General features: G+C 39.1%; 2 protein-coding genes across 2 annotated transcripts; both read left to right on the forward strand.

Annotated features, from left to right (window-relative positions):
- Positions 1 to 30: 30 nt before the first annotated feature.
- LOC110045455 (isoaspartyl peptidase/L-asparaginase-like) lies at positions 31 to 5,328 on the forward strand. The gene is made up of 4 exons (XM_020751065.2): positions 31 to 174; positions 2,145 to 2,292; positions 2,881 to 3,195; positions 4,440 to 5,328. Exons 1-4 carry the CDS (start codon positions 31 to 33, stop codon positions 4,802 to 4,804), a joined length of 972 nt encoding a protein of 323 aa, XP_020606724.2. The 3' UTR covers positions 4,805 to 5,328.
- A 1,014-nt stretch (positions 5,329 to 6,342) lies between these two features.
- LOC110045561 (isoaspartyl peptidase/L-asparaginase-like) lies at positions 6,343 to 12,763 on the forward strand. Its single transcript, XM_020751163.2, has 4 exons — positions 6,343 to 6,683; positions 7,494 to 7,641; positions 8,599 to 8,925; positions 9,860 to 12,763. The coding sequence occupies exons 1-4, from the start codon at positions 6,531 to 6,533 to the stop codon at positions 10,213 to 10,215; spliced, it is 984 nt and encodes a 327-aa protein (XP_020606822.2). The 5' UTR covers positions 6,343 to 6,530; the 3' UTR covers positions 10,216 to 12,763.
- Positions 12,764 to 13,352: the final 589 nt, after the last annotated feature.

Below are 13,352 nucleotides of genomic sequence, written 5' to 3' on the forward strand. Positions count from 1 at the left end.
TCAGTTCCGTGTCCACTTCCGTTCGATCCGATGACAAGAATTTTCACAATCAGGCACATGGAACCCTGTATTATCATCCACGGCGGCTGCAGAACGATACCTGATGAATATCAAGAGTCCGTAAGACAGGGTGTTAAGCTCGCAGCTAGGAAAGGATATGAAGTTCTTCTTGAGGTAAAGAGAGCTTTTAAAATTCTGGAGATGGTCCAAACAAGCTTATCTCGCGTTGAGAGTACGAGCTCTACAAGAAAGCAGTTTTTTTTTTTTTATAAATATAGCCTTAAAAAGGAGGAAGGAAAAACGATTAAGTGTGTTTTAATAGATGCCCTGAAGAACAAATGGTATACGATTGTTAATAAATTAATTAACTGATTAATTAAGTCAATCAATTCTTGAATTTAATATACCTTATTGTAAGTATTTTGATTCATTGAGTACTCCTACAAGCAAGAAGAAACAAGGGGAAAATATCGTAAGGTTTATAAAATTGTTACAGAGGTCACGCAGTGACATACTTTACAGGTAGGGTCCAGAGGGAGGGGTGCTTGTCATACTTTTTAGGTGGTAAACTTTGTTGATTGGTATGATACCTCTTAGGGCTGAAAATTTAAATTTGAGCCACACCCTCAAAAATAAGATTCTGGTACCTTTCATGGGTTCTGCTCAAAATTTCTGATGCGCCCTGGCTAATTCAGGATAGTCCTCACCTCGGGATTGCAGGCCTTTTATATTGGGGTTCTTCACTCAGGTGATGGACCACCTATAAATAAATTAAAGGCGTGTAGGAATTAAGAAATAGCACACATTTTCTGTGGTTCTATGTAGTTTTAGTATAAATCTACTGGCATTCTATCACAAATGCCATTCTCTGATTTGCTACGCTATTCACTACCTATTCTGCTGTAGATAGAGAGTAGCAGTGTACACTTGTTCACAGAATAACAGCCACTTCTTTGCACATGTGTTTTCGAGGTGTCTGTGAACAGAAGAGGACTTTGATAAAGTTGTGAATGACTAGTAGATTTGTACTTTAACAATTTGATTATTTGCTCTGGATTTCTATGCATGATAGGTGACTTGGACTGGGCCCTCGTCAACTATCATGCAATAGCAATCTCGAGCTCATAATCTGATTGCTTAATAGAGACATCAATGGAAATTTGGAGGAGAATAAGAAATGCCACGAGAGTGGTGCCACGGACTAGCATGCACGTTCCACAGTGTTTTTGAGTTCTCCCATAGTGTCACGAGTGTTCAGTCTATAACTCAATAGAAATGTGGAAATTGTTTCTCTTTTCTTTTAGAAAATGCTGCAAGAAAAAGAACAGAAAATCACTTATTTCTATCAGAAAAAAATATCTTTTCTCACGCCATCATTATGTCAACAGCTCATGTTATTTGTACATTTCTATAGATCCAGATATGGGTGTCTAGAAAATCCGAATAGTGAATAGCGAATAGTCGTGAATAGCGAACAGCGAATAGTCCTGAATAGCGAATAGCGAATAGTACAAATAGTCTAGAATAGTGCGAATAGTGGCACACAGTGTCGAATAGTGGCAAATAATGGCAAATAGTGGCAAATTAGTGGCAAATCGTAGCAAATAGGGTACCCAGTATCTCACAGTCAACCTTGCAGCAACATAGGACAGGATTTTCCCACTAAGAAGCACAGACATCAGGAGAAAAGGTGTTTCTAAACATAATTTCTTCTGTTTCAACCGCTCCAAAAGCGTAAATACGTCTTTATTAGGTTATCCTTGTGTTTTCTGTTTTCTTAATGTCGGCGATCAACAGCCTGAGCCTAAGTCCGGAGAAGAAAAGGTGATAAATACTGAAATTGTGAAATTCTGTTGCTTAGTTGGATGATTAATTAATGCAGGATATCAGACCTAAAGCGGTGACTGTTGACGACTATTCATCACTCTTCGCCACTTTTCGTGACTGTTCACCACTATTCGCACTATTCGAGACTATTCGAACTATTCGGGACTATTTTATATTCACTATTTGTGACTATTCGCTATTTGCTATTCGGGTTTTCCAGACACCCATCAAGATATACATTGTAGATTAGTACACTGCATTTAGTGCATGCTTTCCAACAGGGTCTTTTGTAATCTATCTTTAATGGAATCGTTTAGGGAGGAAGTGCAGTGGATGCTGTTGAGGCAGCAGTAAGAAACATGGAAGACAATTCAATTTTTAATGCTGGACATGGATGTGCTCTTACAGAGGAGAACACAGCTGAGCTTGATGCCTTCATTATGGATGGACATAATTTAGCAACAGGTTACAGAGCTAAAATTTATCCTTTCTTGTGTACTGTTTCTTGCTTACTCCTTTTGCGTAAGATCAATGTTCAGTACAATAAACTGCCTGAAGGTTTAAGGGGATTACCATACTTAGTATTGGGTTAGGGTTCTGTCACTTTACCCCTTAATTAAGTCATGATGGAAAAAGTGATAGAGAAAACAGCAATGCAATTGGATATAGAGGATTTTTCAGTTGTGCAACCAGCAATGCAATTGCATATAGAGGTTATGCGACCAGTTATTTGGAATTGTTATCAGAATAGCTATTTCAGTGGAATTTTTGGATGGAGCAGTGTTCTCTTAATAAATATTTCTTATTTGGCGACATCGTGCTTAGATTAAGATCCTCAATTTATGTATTCATGCAGTCTCTGTATTATCCCACTGTTATTTCCTTTTATTTTTTATGTTATTCTTGTGTAGTTTTTTTTCATTGATAGTTCTTGTGCATGTCTGAAAATTGTGGCGTCAGTCACACCTTCCCTTAGTGTCCCCCAGTATAGTTGCTCATCTACACTGTAGCATGAAATAACATTCTCTCAAATATGCATCTCAAAACTTTTAGGTGCCGTGGCCTGTGTTCAAGGCATTGCCAATCCAGTTTCTTTGGCACGACATGTCATGGAAGACACGCCTCACTGTTTGTTAGCAGCAGAAGGAACCTTAAAGTTTGCTAGGAAGATAGGATTCCCTGTTCTTGAGAATCCACTGGAACTTGTGACAAATGAATCACATGCGCGGTCTGCACAAGGGGAAAATTATGTTGCTATGGCTGAAAACTATTTGAGCACAGGAGATGCTGACAACAAACAGGGATTTGACACTGTGGGGGCACTTGCTTTGGACTCGCATGGAAGACTTGCAAGCGCTACATCAACAGGTGTTAGTTTGTTTAAATATAACAATAGTCAGAATTACCCTCATTACCGTAACATCAGTTCCAAAAGTGACAATCCTCATTACTGTCTGATTTAGTAGCCTGTTCTTATCCTAATGGAGGAAAAAGTGAGAACAGTCCCACCCTTCCCCAGGCATAAACCCCCACAATTTTCAGGTGATTGCTACTTTTAGATAGCTAAAAGGTGTTCCACTAGTTGGCTGATCAGTTAAATAAAATTAGTTTTAATGTAACAAGTGGTGAATGGTCCTTCAAAAAGCATTGGTCTTGCTCCGTGTCAATTAGAACATACTCAGCCTTTTCAGAATACTTGCCCCCATCTAAATGTCTTCTTAAAGTGCCTATGAAGTAAAAAATAATTGCTGCTGATTTGAAAGGCTTTTCAAAGTAAAGAAGGATGGTGTTTTCCTTTTTGGAATATCTTTTTTCGTTTTAGAGATATTCACGTTTTTGTATTATAAGTGATGACGTCATAGGTGGTTCCACTAAAACAGTTCAACACTCAATCAAGAATATCTCTAGAAATATTAAAGCAGTGTTCTTTAAACTTGGCACCTGAAATGTAAATCACAAAAGAATCAAAATGACACCCATTGTGCCGTCACCATGACAACAGTTATGCCGCTGGTCCTGTTTTAATTAAAACTAACATTACCAGATTTTATCTTAAACAAGGATCATCCACCCCCAACAATCTAATGGGGAGAGTTAAGACAATATGGGAATCACATGTGTTCCGAGCAAGACCCTCTGTCCCTTTTCGAAGGGTTGCAAATTGGCATATTTGGTTTTTCACAGAAAGAGACTGGAGCCAAAAGTGTTGCCATGGCAACAACACAGAAGGTGTCATTCTGTTTCTTTTGTGATGCACATTTGTGGTGCCAAGTTTGAAGAACACTGCTCCAATATTTCTAGAGATATTCTTGATTCAGTGTTTTACTGTTCAAGTGGAACCACCTATGACGTCATCAATTTCCTCATTTGCATAATACAAAAACGTAAATATCTCTAGAACGAAAAAAGATATTCCAAAAAGGGAAATGCCATTCTTCTTTACTTTGAAAAGCCTGTCAAATAAGCAGCAATTATTTTTTCCTTCATAGGCACTTTAATTTCTGTCATGTTCTGTTAAAATGCCCTTCATGTTTTATGGTGGCTAAAGTGCACTAGATATTCTTTTTCAAGGAAATTATCTGATTGCAAGTATCATATCATTATTACTGCAGGTGGATTGCCCATGAAAATGCCAGGAAGAGTTGGCGACACCCCCTTGGTTGGATGTGGAGGGTATGCTAATACTGTAGCGGCTGCCTCTACAACAGGACATGGGGAATCGCTGATGAGAGCTGTTCTGGCATGGGATGTTGTACGAAATGTAGAAGATGGTTTGAGTCCTGTGCTAGCCTGTGAAAAGTCTGTCAATAAGATGGCAACTTCAATTCAAGGTGTTGGTGGGGTTATAGCACTCAACAGCAATGGAGAGTTTGGGAAAGCTTTTTGCACAGATCATATGGCGTGGGCATCTGTTAGTGGACGTGTAGTTAAATTTGGCCTGGGTGATCAGGCTGATGACCAAGGGGTTCCCTTTTAAACATTTAATTAATGTCATTATTACAAAAAAACAAAAATGAGACTCCTTATTACTGATAGTTTAAGTATAATAATATTATGATAACATGCAATTTGATACAACATGACACAACACAAAATGACATGACACAATTTCCAGCTGGTTCCAAACCCAAAATTTTTCTTGGGAGGCTGAGGAGAAATGGATTTTTTTCTGGAACAAGACAATGCTTTTTTTTAAAAATATACTGCAAAAATATGTCTTAACATACATTGTATTTCTTGTTTTATATGTGATATTTGTATTTAGCATTTTCTAAAAACACTGCAATTATTAGTATTATTTTAAAAATAGAAAATTTTGTATATCTATTTAGAATGAATGAGTATGACAGTGAAAGTTGTATTTAATATTTTTTTATTACAATTACCACAATTATTTTAAAAGTAGACAGTCCTATATATCCTTTTAGAAAACAGAATCATTGTACAGTGTATTCTAGAAGAGATTTTTCAACATAAAGTGAAATCCACTTTTTTATTACTGCTGCTATTCTGTTTCTTTCTCGTGAATGATGGTGCCATGTGTCAATCCTGTGGGAGTTGAACTTTTTATGTAAACACGGAGATGGGCGAGGCTAGTAGGCAACACCAGCAACTCTCGGAAGTTCTTGCTTCAGCAAGGTTAAAGGAGCTCAGTCATGGTATTTTGAGTTATTTTGGCCACATACAAAATTACCTTTAAATGATAGAAAACCTGAAAATAACAGTTTAATAAGATAGAAAAACACTAAAGAGATCATGATAAACCATGACGGAACGAGGATGGCTAAGGATGGACAAGATTGACACGGATTACAAACGATGAATTTGAAAAATTGAGACTAAACTTTTCAATATGCGCAAACCGTGACTGCGCTCCTTTAAGCCTTAGGTTAGGCACTTCCTCCCATCTGTTTTGATTATCTCCCGTGCCCCTCTCTCCCCTCTCCTGGGCTTTGATGAATTTCTAAATTGTTTTAAGATGGAAAATTTGTTATTTTTTCCCATTTCCCACTTTCTCAGAAGCTCTTACAGGTTCTTTTAGGAATTTTAATACATCATGTCCATCAGTGCCCTTGCTTTCATTAACTAAACAAAACAGATACACCTTTTTTGCCTTATACTTTGAACTATAAACATTTACAAAGTGCGTTGATGGAGCAGAAACTTAATACCTAAACTAAGCATATAAAATGGAGCAAAAGTTTGATGAGAAAAAATTCTAGAATTAATCATAGCCTCAGAGGTTCTCAGAGTCAGCTCAGGGTTGTGTTGTATGGGAAAAAGCAGTGATCTGTTGTCAATGATGGCCAGCTTTTGCAATTTTCCTCTTCCCCTCTCCCCGCCGCTCGCGCTCTGTGATTCTATCTTTTTTTTCGTTGAGAGAAAAGCTATAAAACCTGTGATAATACCGTACCACGTGGATGGCCGTGCACGGGAACGCCCGGGAACGACCCGGGAACGCGGGAACTCGTTTTCGCGCGCAAATAAAAAGAAGAAAGAAGCCTGGAAAGGAAACATGTAAGTAACGCCTGATCGATTTCTTGTGTTTAATGCGGAAGATGTGCAAGTTCAGAACTCGATATGAAATGTCTGTTTAGGAGGAATTTACATCTCTTTTGAGGCTTTATGACCGCGTTTCGGGCTTATCGGAGGTCTTTTTACTGCAATTGTGATTTTTCGTGAGTTAACGGTCACGTAAGATAATGGCGGACAGCCCGAACAGAAAGGTACAGACGAATTTTCAACCATGCATCATCGTGCATGGAGGCGCCTGGGCCATACTAGATGTCTTAAAGGATCCATCGGTTAAGGGAGTCAAGAAAGCTGCTGAGATAGGATACGAGTCCTTGATAACGGTAAAGGTTCTTTCTTTTCTGCCACAGTGGTCACCCCGGGGAGGGGGTACTCCCTAATATGGGCTGTAAAGGTATGGGCGTCCCAAAGGGTACGGTTTTTCAGCCATTTTGGCCATGAATAGGGTATCGATTTTAGCTGATTTTGGCCATTGTGGTCATAAATAGGGTATGGTTTTTGCACCCTGGCCTTGATATGGGTATGTTATTAAGAAGAAACCCCTTTTTCACCGTTATCAAAAATAAAATCAACAAAAGCCCTTCACAAATGATGTTTACGGTAATCTAACATTGGTCTGAACTAGGGACCAAATTATAGTGCACGTCTGAAACAGGGTTTTGAGTTAAGGGTCAGGTCATAAATAGGGTTTCGAATTTTCGGACAGGTCATAAATAGGGTAGGGAATATCGCAGATTTTGGTCATAAATAGGGTAAGGGTTTTGGGAAGCAGGCCGCACACCCCTACCCAATTTTCCTAGGGGTACCCCCTGGTGAGGTGTGGGGGGGGGGGGGTCGGATAGTCACACATGTACAATCTTTGGTTCTGTCCTTGAGTACCAGTACACAAGAACTGATACAAAAGATCCAGCAATATACAACAGCTTAACATAGGCTCGTAAAGAGCGGGGCTTTATGCCCAGGGGGACTCCCTTACATCGTATGTTCTCAGTTCTACGTCTCCCTCCACTAGCGCCACTGGACCCTTTGGCTATGGAGCACACCCCTGCACATATTGTGAATTCTCCCTTCCTTATCCCCCCTTTCAGAAGAGATAGTCCTGTATAAGCAAAATTGAATTCATTTTATGTCAGGGCGGAACTGCTGTTGATGCAGTTGAGGCAGCTGTCCGCAGTCTAGAGGATGACCCAACTTTTGATGCAGGCCATGGTTCAGTTCTTACAGAGGAGTTGACTGTTGAAGTTGATGCAATGATCATGGACGGGAACACTTTAGAATCAGGTACAAAGCTACTCCATTCTCTAGCCTTAATTTTGAGCAACTTATGGGAGGTTGAAGTTGACGTTGAATCTTTATTGCACACTCCCAAAAATAGGTTTTTCAGTGGAAGACACGATATAAATAAAATAAAAATACAATAAAAAATGCAATAAAAATACAATGAATTAAAAAGTGTAACACTACTCTATGTGCAGTGGTGAAATGGCTAAGTGGGTCTGACTCTAGATTGAGTGGTCCAGGATTATGCCTGATAGCTGAGTTCCTTGTGTGCTGTTCTTGGGCAAGGTACTCTACTGTCATAGTACCTCTCTCCATCAGCAGGTACAACATGCAGGTTGCAGGTCGCAGGTTTCCATATGTCACAGGAAATAAGAGCTCAACGTATTACCTTCAGAGCTAACTGTAAACAAGTTAACCTGAGTGTTATAGAAGCTAACCTGAGCATTACTCAGGATAACCAGAAACCAGAGATGAGCTGCAAGCTGTGAACTATGACCTGTGTTTGTACCTGCCCCTCTCTTCAACCAGTTGTAAAAAAAAAAAAAGGACCAGCATCTCACTCAGGGGAAATTACAATTCTGCTGCAAAAACCAGAGATAGGTGCTGAACGGATGTTTCAATAGGTTCTTTCCTACCTTTGGAAATGTTGGCTTTCATCATCGTCGTCATCATCGTCATCAGTTCTTGAGGTGCCAGTAGGCACATTAGGCTGTTGTTGTCTTTGGAATCATCTATTACTGACTGCTTTAATATCCATATTTCTTGTCAAATGCTTCACAAAATCAATAATCATTTGAACATTTTATTTATTAGTAGATATACTGGAATTAATACTGACAACAGTTACCATCATCATACACATAATGGTAATGTAACCAATAGCATTTCAGCTAATCTTGCCTTAAGATTATTAAACTGTAAAAATCATGGTCTATTTTCCTATTCTTTCATATTTAGGTGCTGTGGCAGCAGTCACAGGAATAGCAAATCCTGTGTCTTTAGCACGTCATGTAATGCAAGACACGCCCCACTGTTTCTTGGCTGGAAATGGTGCTTTAAAGTATGCTAATAAAATAGGTTTTCCAATTTTAAGCAATCCTCTTGAACTGATCAGTGCTGAATCAAGACTTCAATTAGAAGGCCATAAGAATTTTAATGAAGCTGTTTTGAGTGGTTATAATACCGAAGGAGGGCACACTTCATTCCTTGCTAATCCTGGACATGACACTGTTGGTGCAGTGGCAATGGATTCTTTGGGTCACTTAGCTTGTGCAACATCCACAGGTTAGCTTTGTTTATAGTTACAATTACAAGTACATTTTAAACCTTTGTACAATGGCCCAGTTGAACCTCTCCACAGCAGTCACCTTGGGGACAAACGAAAGTGGCCATTGAAGAGAGGTGGCTGTTGTAGGGAGGTAAGGGTATAACATGAGACCTGTCATTTTTCGGGAAGTGTAACATTGCCGCATATAAGTATGTAACACAATCAAAACAATTGATATCAATAAAAAAGATTCAAACCATACAGAAATAGAGACCACTGATGCACTGTACCACTCAAGTCTCATGACCTTTTCTAACAAAATGGATTTGATATGCACCATTCATTAGTTGTTGGCTGTTGGCTGTTGTGGAGAGGTTATTTTGGCAGCTAGGATGTGTTTTAGTGGCCATTACCGTTGTGGAGAGTTGGCCATTGTGGAGAGTTGGCCATTGTAGAGAGGTTAAAATAAGAGTAAATGTGTGGACTGTCCGCTGGTACAATAAAAGGGGATATTGTGGAGAGGTGGCCATTAAAAAAGGTTCCACTGTAATGCCATATGATCACAAGCCTGCTGATGTAGTGAAAGCCCACCACAGTGGCCCAGGTTCAAATCGCAGACCTGGCATCATATGTGGGTTTAATTTGTTGTTTGTTGTTGTCTTGCACTGATAGTTTTTGTCTGGGTTCTCCAAGCAAGTTCCTTCCTCCAAAACAAACCATCCAAGTTTTCACTGGATCCAGTAACAAGTTGTTGAGAATTCTTCCTTTTTTCATGAGAAATAAAATTGTGTTTTCTACCATTTTTAGTGCAAAATGCTAAACAAGCAAGTGACCTACAATCACCCAAAATTAAATTGTTATTGAATCTCAAGAATCACCTGCTGTAATCATGCCATTACATTGACAACAAACAATTAAACAAGAAATTTATAACTGAATACTAATCTTCAGGTGGAATTTCGCTGAAGATGGCTGGCCGTGTTGGTGACAGTCCACTGATTGGCTGTGGAGGTTATGCGAACAAGGAAGGTGCAGTGTCAACAACAGGGCATGGAGAATCAATCATGAAAATGATGCTGGCCAGAGAAGTGGTGCACAACATTGAAGGAAGTCATCCTCCTGGCCATGCTTGTGATAAAGCACTTCAAAGAATGTTTGAGGGAGTAAGTGGCCAGGGGGGAGCAATAGCAATCGATAGACATGGTCAGGTGGGGAGGGGTTTTACTACTAAGCGTATGCCATGGGCAACTATCAAAGAAGGTGTTCTTAAGTATGGAATTGAACGAAATGAGGAAATTGTGAACTAAAGACAAGTTAAAAAAAATATCGATAATTTTTTTCAGACAGTTCTGAGTATTAATTTTATTGACATAATATTTAGGAAGGTATCCCATCATTTGTGCTTTTCTTTATAATTTCTCATTGCCAATCTACTTAACAATGTTTTAACACTGTAAGGAAAAATTCAACTTCACTTCAATCCTCTTCATGTCCTTGGGCACATAAGGCCAAGAGAGAAATTAAGCTAGAAAAATTTTGTTTGTAAACAATGACAGGGAAATACCGTCATTTGGCCTTAGAGAAAAATCAATAAAAATTGCAAAACATGTGAATTTCTTGCACAGCCGTATCCTATTGTGTAGCTGCTAAATAATGTTACCAGACCTTTACTTAACATGCCAAAGGTTGTTAGAGTGCCCAACCAGAATGTGCATGGATTCGTACATTTGAATTTATTCAAAGCTAGGCCTTTTTTCTCTGATTGTCCTATACTCGTCTCGAGCATCATTTCATATTTCTCAGGAAATATTTAGACTATTTATTCAATGTTTTACGGACATTTTAGCAGCAGTAAAGGGTTTAATAATATTTAACCTTAAATTTTCAAGTTAAATTGAAGATTCCATGAGATTCCTCTTGTAAGCATTTCTACATAGTATCAATTCTCTAACTTTTCCTGTCTCTGTTAATATTTATTTATTTTTGATTGGTTGGGGTTTGTATGTTGTAAAATGTATTTGTAACTAATTCTCTGGGTTCTTATATCTATAATTTACAGATTTTTTGAACTACTGGGTTACCTTTGCTTTGAAATAATTTATTTTGTATTATAACTGTTTTAATTTATAAATTGTCTGCTTTACGTCTTAATTTCGAACTTGTAAGCCAAGTACAAGTTCTTGGAAAAAATTGTAGACAAATGCATAGAAAATAAGAAGTGACTGGATGCTTTCTAGCACAAATATATCCCTCAATTTGTCTAGTATCTTAACTGCTGTTCATAAATTGTTCAGAATTCAATTATTTTTAAGGGAAGTATTTGCCAGTATTTAGATTCCCATACAAACACTGTAATGTTGACGCGTGTTGCCAATCGTCAAGATGGCTTCCAAATCTCGATAAAACCTTGACTGAGAATGGCTCAGTCAGTGATTTCAAGTATAATGAAGTTAGTTACTGTTTGAAGTATTAAGTATTTTATATTTGAGAGATATTTTACCAGGTGTTGGTTCAGCTTTGACTAGCATTCCTCTGATTTCTTTATTCGTACATGTTCCCCCAAAATGCGCAGAAAATGTCAATATTCCTTCTTCCCTCTTTTGCTTATTCAGTTCACAGCTTGATCTACTTCGTGCTATGATTTTGATGGTCATGGAACATGAACGGTGATTTTGAAATAAATTTTCAATTTTTATCCCATTGAACTAAATCAGCAAATTGTTGACTAAAGACAAATCAAGAAAGTTAATTTTGGTGGCATTTTAAGAAAGTGTGCCCTTGTTGATAATTTTCTCTATTTTCATCACCAATCTAATCCAATGTAAACACTAAGGAGAAATTTGGCTAGAAAAATATGTAAATCACAACTGGCATCATTTGATCTTGTGAATAATTCTGAGGTGATTTGAAAGAACAATGCCTTTTTCTGGCAAAGGAGCGTCATGCTTTTTGTCGGGGGTAAATTCTGAGGGTAGTCTGAACAGGCTCTCTGGTCGGGGATGGGGCAAAGAGAAAGCCGGAAGAAAGAGGACACAAGTGTCCCCCCTTGGCCACTTCACTCTCAGCCAGCGCCTTGTTGGCCGTTCCAGCGGCAGCCAGACCCTTCCAGCCGAGCCTGTTCACAGGTTAATAGGAATGGGGCAGGTAGGGTTAGTTGGGATGTAGCTAGCGCGAAAAACGGCGAGCAAAAAAACAGGGGAGAAGCGCGGTTCTCCCCTATTTTTTCACTCGCCGTTTTCAGTCGCGCTGCGCCCCAACTAACTGAACGCCTGGAAGAGGCTTATGGGGCAGGCGGATCTGGATCAAAAAATGACATGGCTCCGTGCAGATATTGAGCCCCGGGGGATACCTCCTTATGTGGGCTATATAGGTATGTGCGGCCCCAAAGGTATCGATTTTGGCCATTTTGGTCTTAAATAGGGTATGGTCTAGACTTAAATTGAGTATGTTTCTCAGAAGAAGCCACTTTTTCGTCATTATCAATAAGACCGTCGACAAAAGCCCTTCATAACTTATGTTTAGGGCAACTGTGCCAGCTGCAACGGTCATAAATAGGGTTTCGAATTTTTGGCCAGGTCATAAATAGGAGAACAAAATCGCAGATTTTGGTCATAAATAGGGTAAGGGTTTTGGGAAGTGGGCCGCACGCCTCCACCCAACTTTTCTGGGAGTACCCCCTCCGGGATATTGGGCAACTCATGAGCTTTGGCGTCTATATCAGTTAGGTAGCTCATTAGCCATTCGTGCAGACAACCCGAGATCCCGATGGCATGTAATTTATACGATGATATGTAAATAAATGTGAAACAGTATCAAATGCTTTTTGGAAATCAATAAAAACTGCTCCAACTGTCAGACCCTTGTCAATTGCAATCTTCCGTTTATAAGTCATTGAGATCAGGCTGTGCAAGCGTGCGTTATGATTCTTTGTTCATTGCTTTGCCGTCCTTTACAAAAAAAAAAAAACGTTTTGACGCTGCCGTACAAATGCTGTTTGGGATATTTTTAACAGTGATAGACAAACTGAATGAATCTTAATTCTCACGATATTAGTAAGTTGAATACAAAGTCGTTTTTTAATCGAGGTTATCTTTGGCGTTGATGCCGTTGTTGCTTAAACCGCCTTTTGCTGCTCTAGCGGCGGGCGTCTTTCTGCACTTTCGACCATCTGTTTGTTCGGTGCCTGATTCGTTTACGTTCGTTTGCGTTGCACTCGTTTGTCTACACATTTCTCTGCCGTTCATTCAGTTGTTATTGTTTGTGCAGGGGACATCCGTCTCTTATTTAAATTCCTATTGAAATTTCGAAATGTATTAAAACATAGTGAGATTGCCCGTAAAGAAGATATCCCCACAGCGTTGGAGGTTTTCCATCGTTTTGAAATGAAAAGAAACAGAACGAAACACAAACTGACCCTCTACGAAAACATCCACGCAACGCGCGA

The sequence above is a fragment of the Orbicella faveolata genome, unplaced genomic scaffold, assembly GCF_042242905.1.
Source record: "Orbicella faveolata isolate gen_17 unplaced genomic scaffold, um_ofav_v1 contig_47, whole genome shotgun sequence".
NCBI lineage: Eukaryota > Metazoa > Cnidaria > Anthozoa > Scleractinia > Merulinidae > Orbicella > Orbicella faveolata.

What these genes read in the sequence shown, in the direction of transcription:
- LOC110045455 (XM_020751065.2), top strand. Translation starts at nt 31, where the DNA reads ATGACAAGAATTTTCACAATCAGGCACATGGAACCCTGTATTATCATC. An exon ending in GATATGAAGTTCTTCTTGAG is followed by an intron (nt 175 to 2,144) that starts GTAAAGAGAGCT and finishes GGAATCGTTTAG; the next exon opens with GGAGGAAGTGCAGTGGATGC. An exon ending in TGGACATAATTTAGCAACAG is followed by an intron (nt 2,293 to 2,880) that starts GTTACAGAGCTA and finishes CAAAACTTTTAG; the next exon opens with GTGCCGTGGCCTGTGTTCAA.
- LOC110045561 (XM_020751163.2), top strand. Translation starts at nt 6,531, where the DNA reads ATGGCGGACAGCCCGAACAGAAAGGTACAGACGAATTTTCAACCATGC. An exon ending in CGGGAACACTTTAGAATCAG is followed by an intron (nt 7,642 to 8,598) that starts GTACAAAGCTAC and finishes TTTCATATTTAG; the next exon opens with GTGCTGTGGCAGCAGTCACA. An exon ending in AGCTTGTGCAACATCCACAG is followed by an intron (nt 8,926 to 9,859) that starts GTTAGCTTTGTT and finishes ACTAATCTTCAG; the next exon opens with GTGGAATTTCGCTGAAGATG.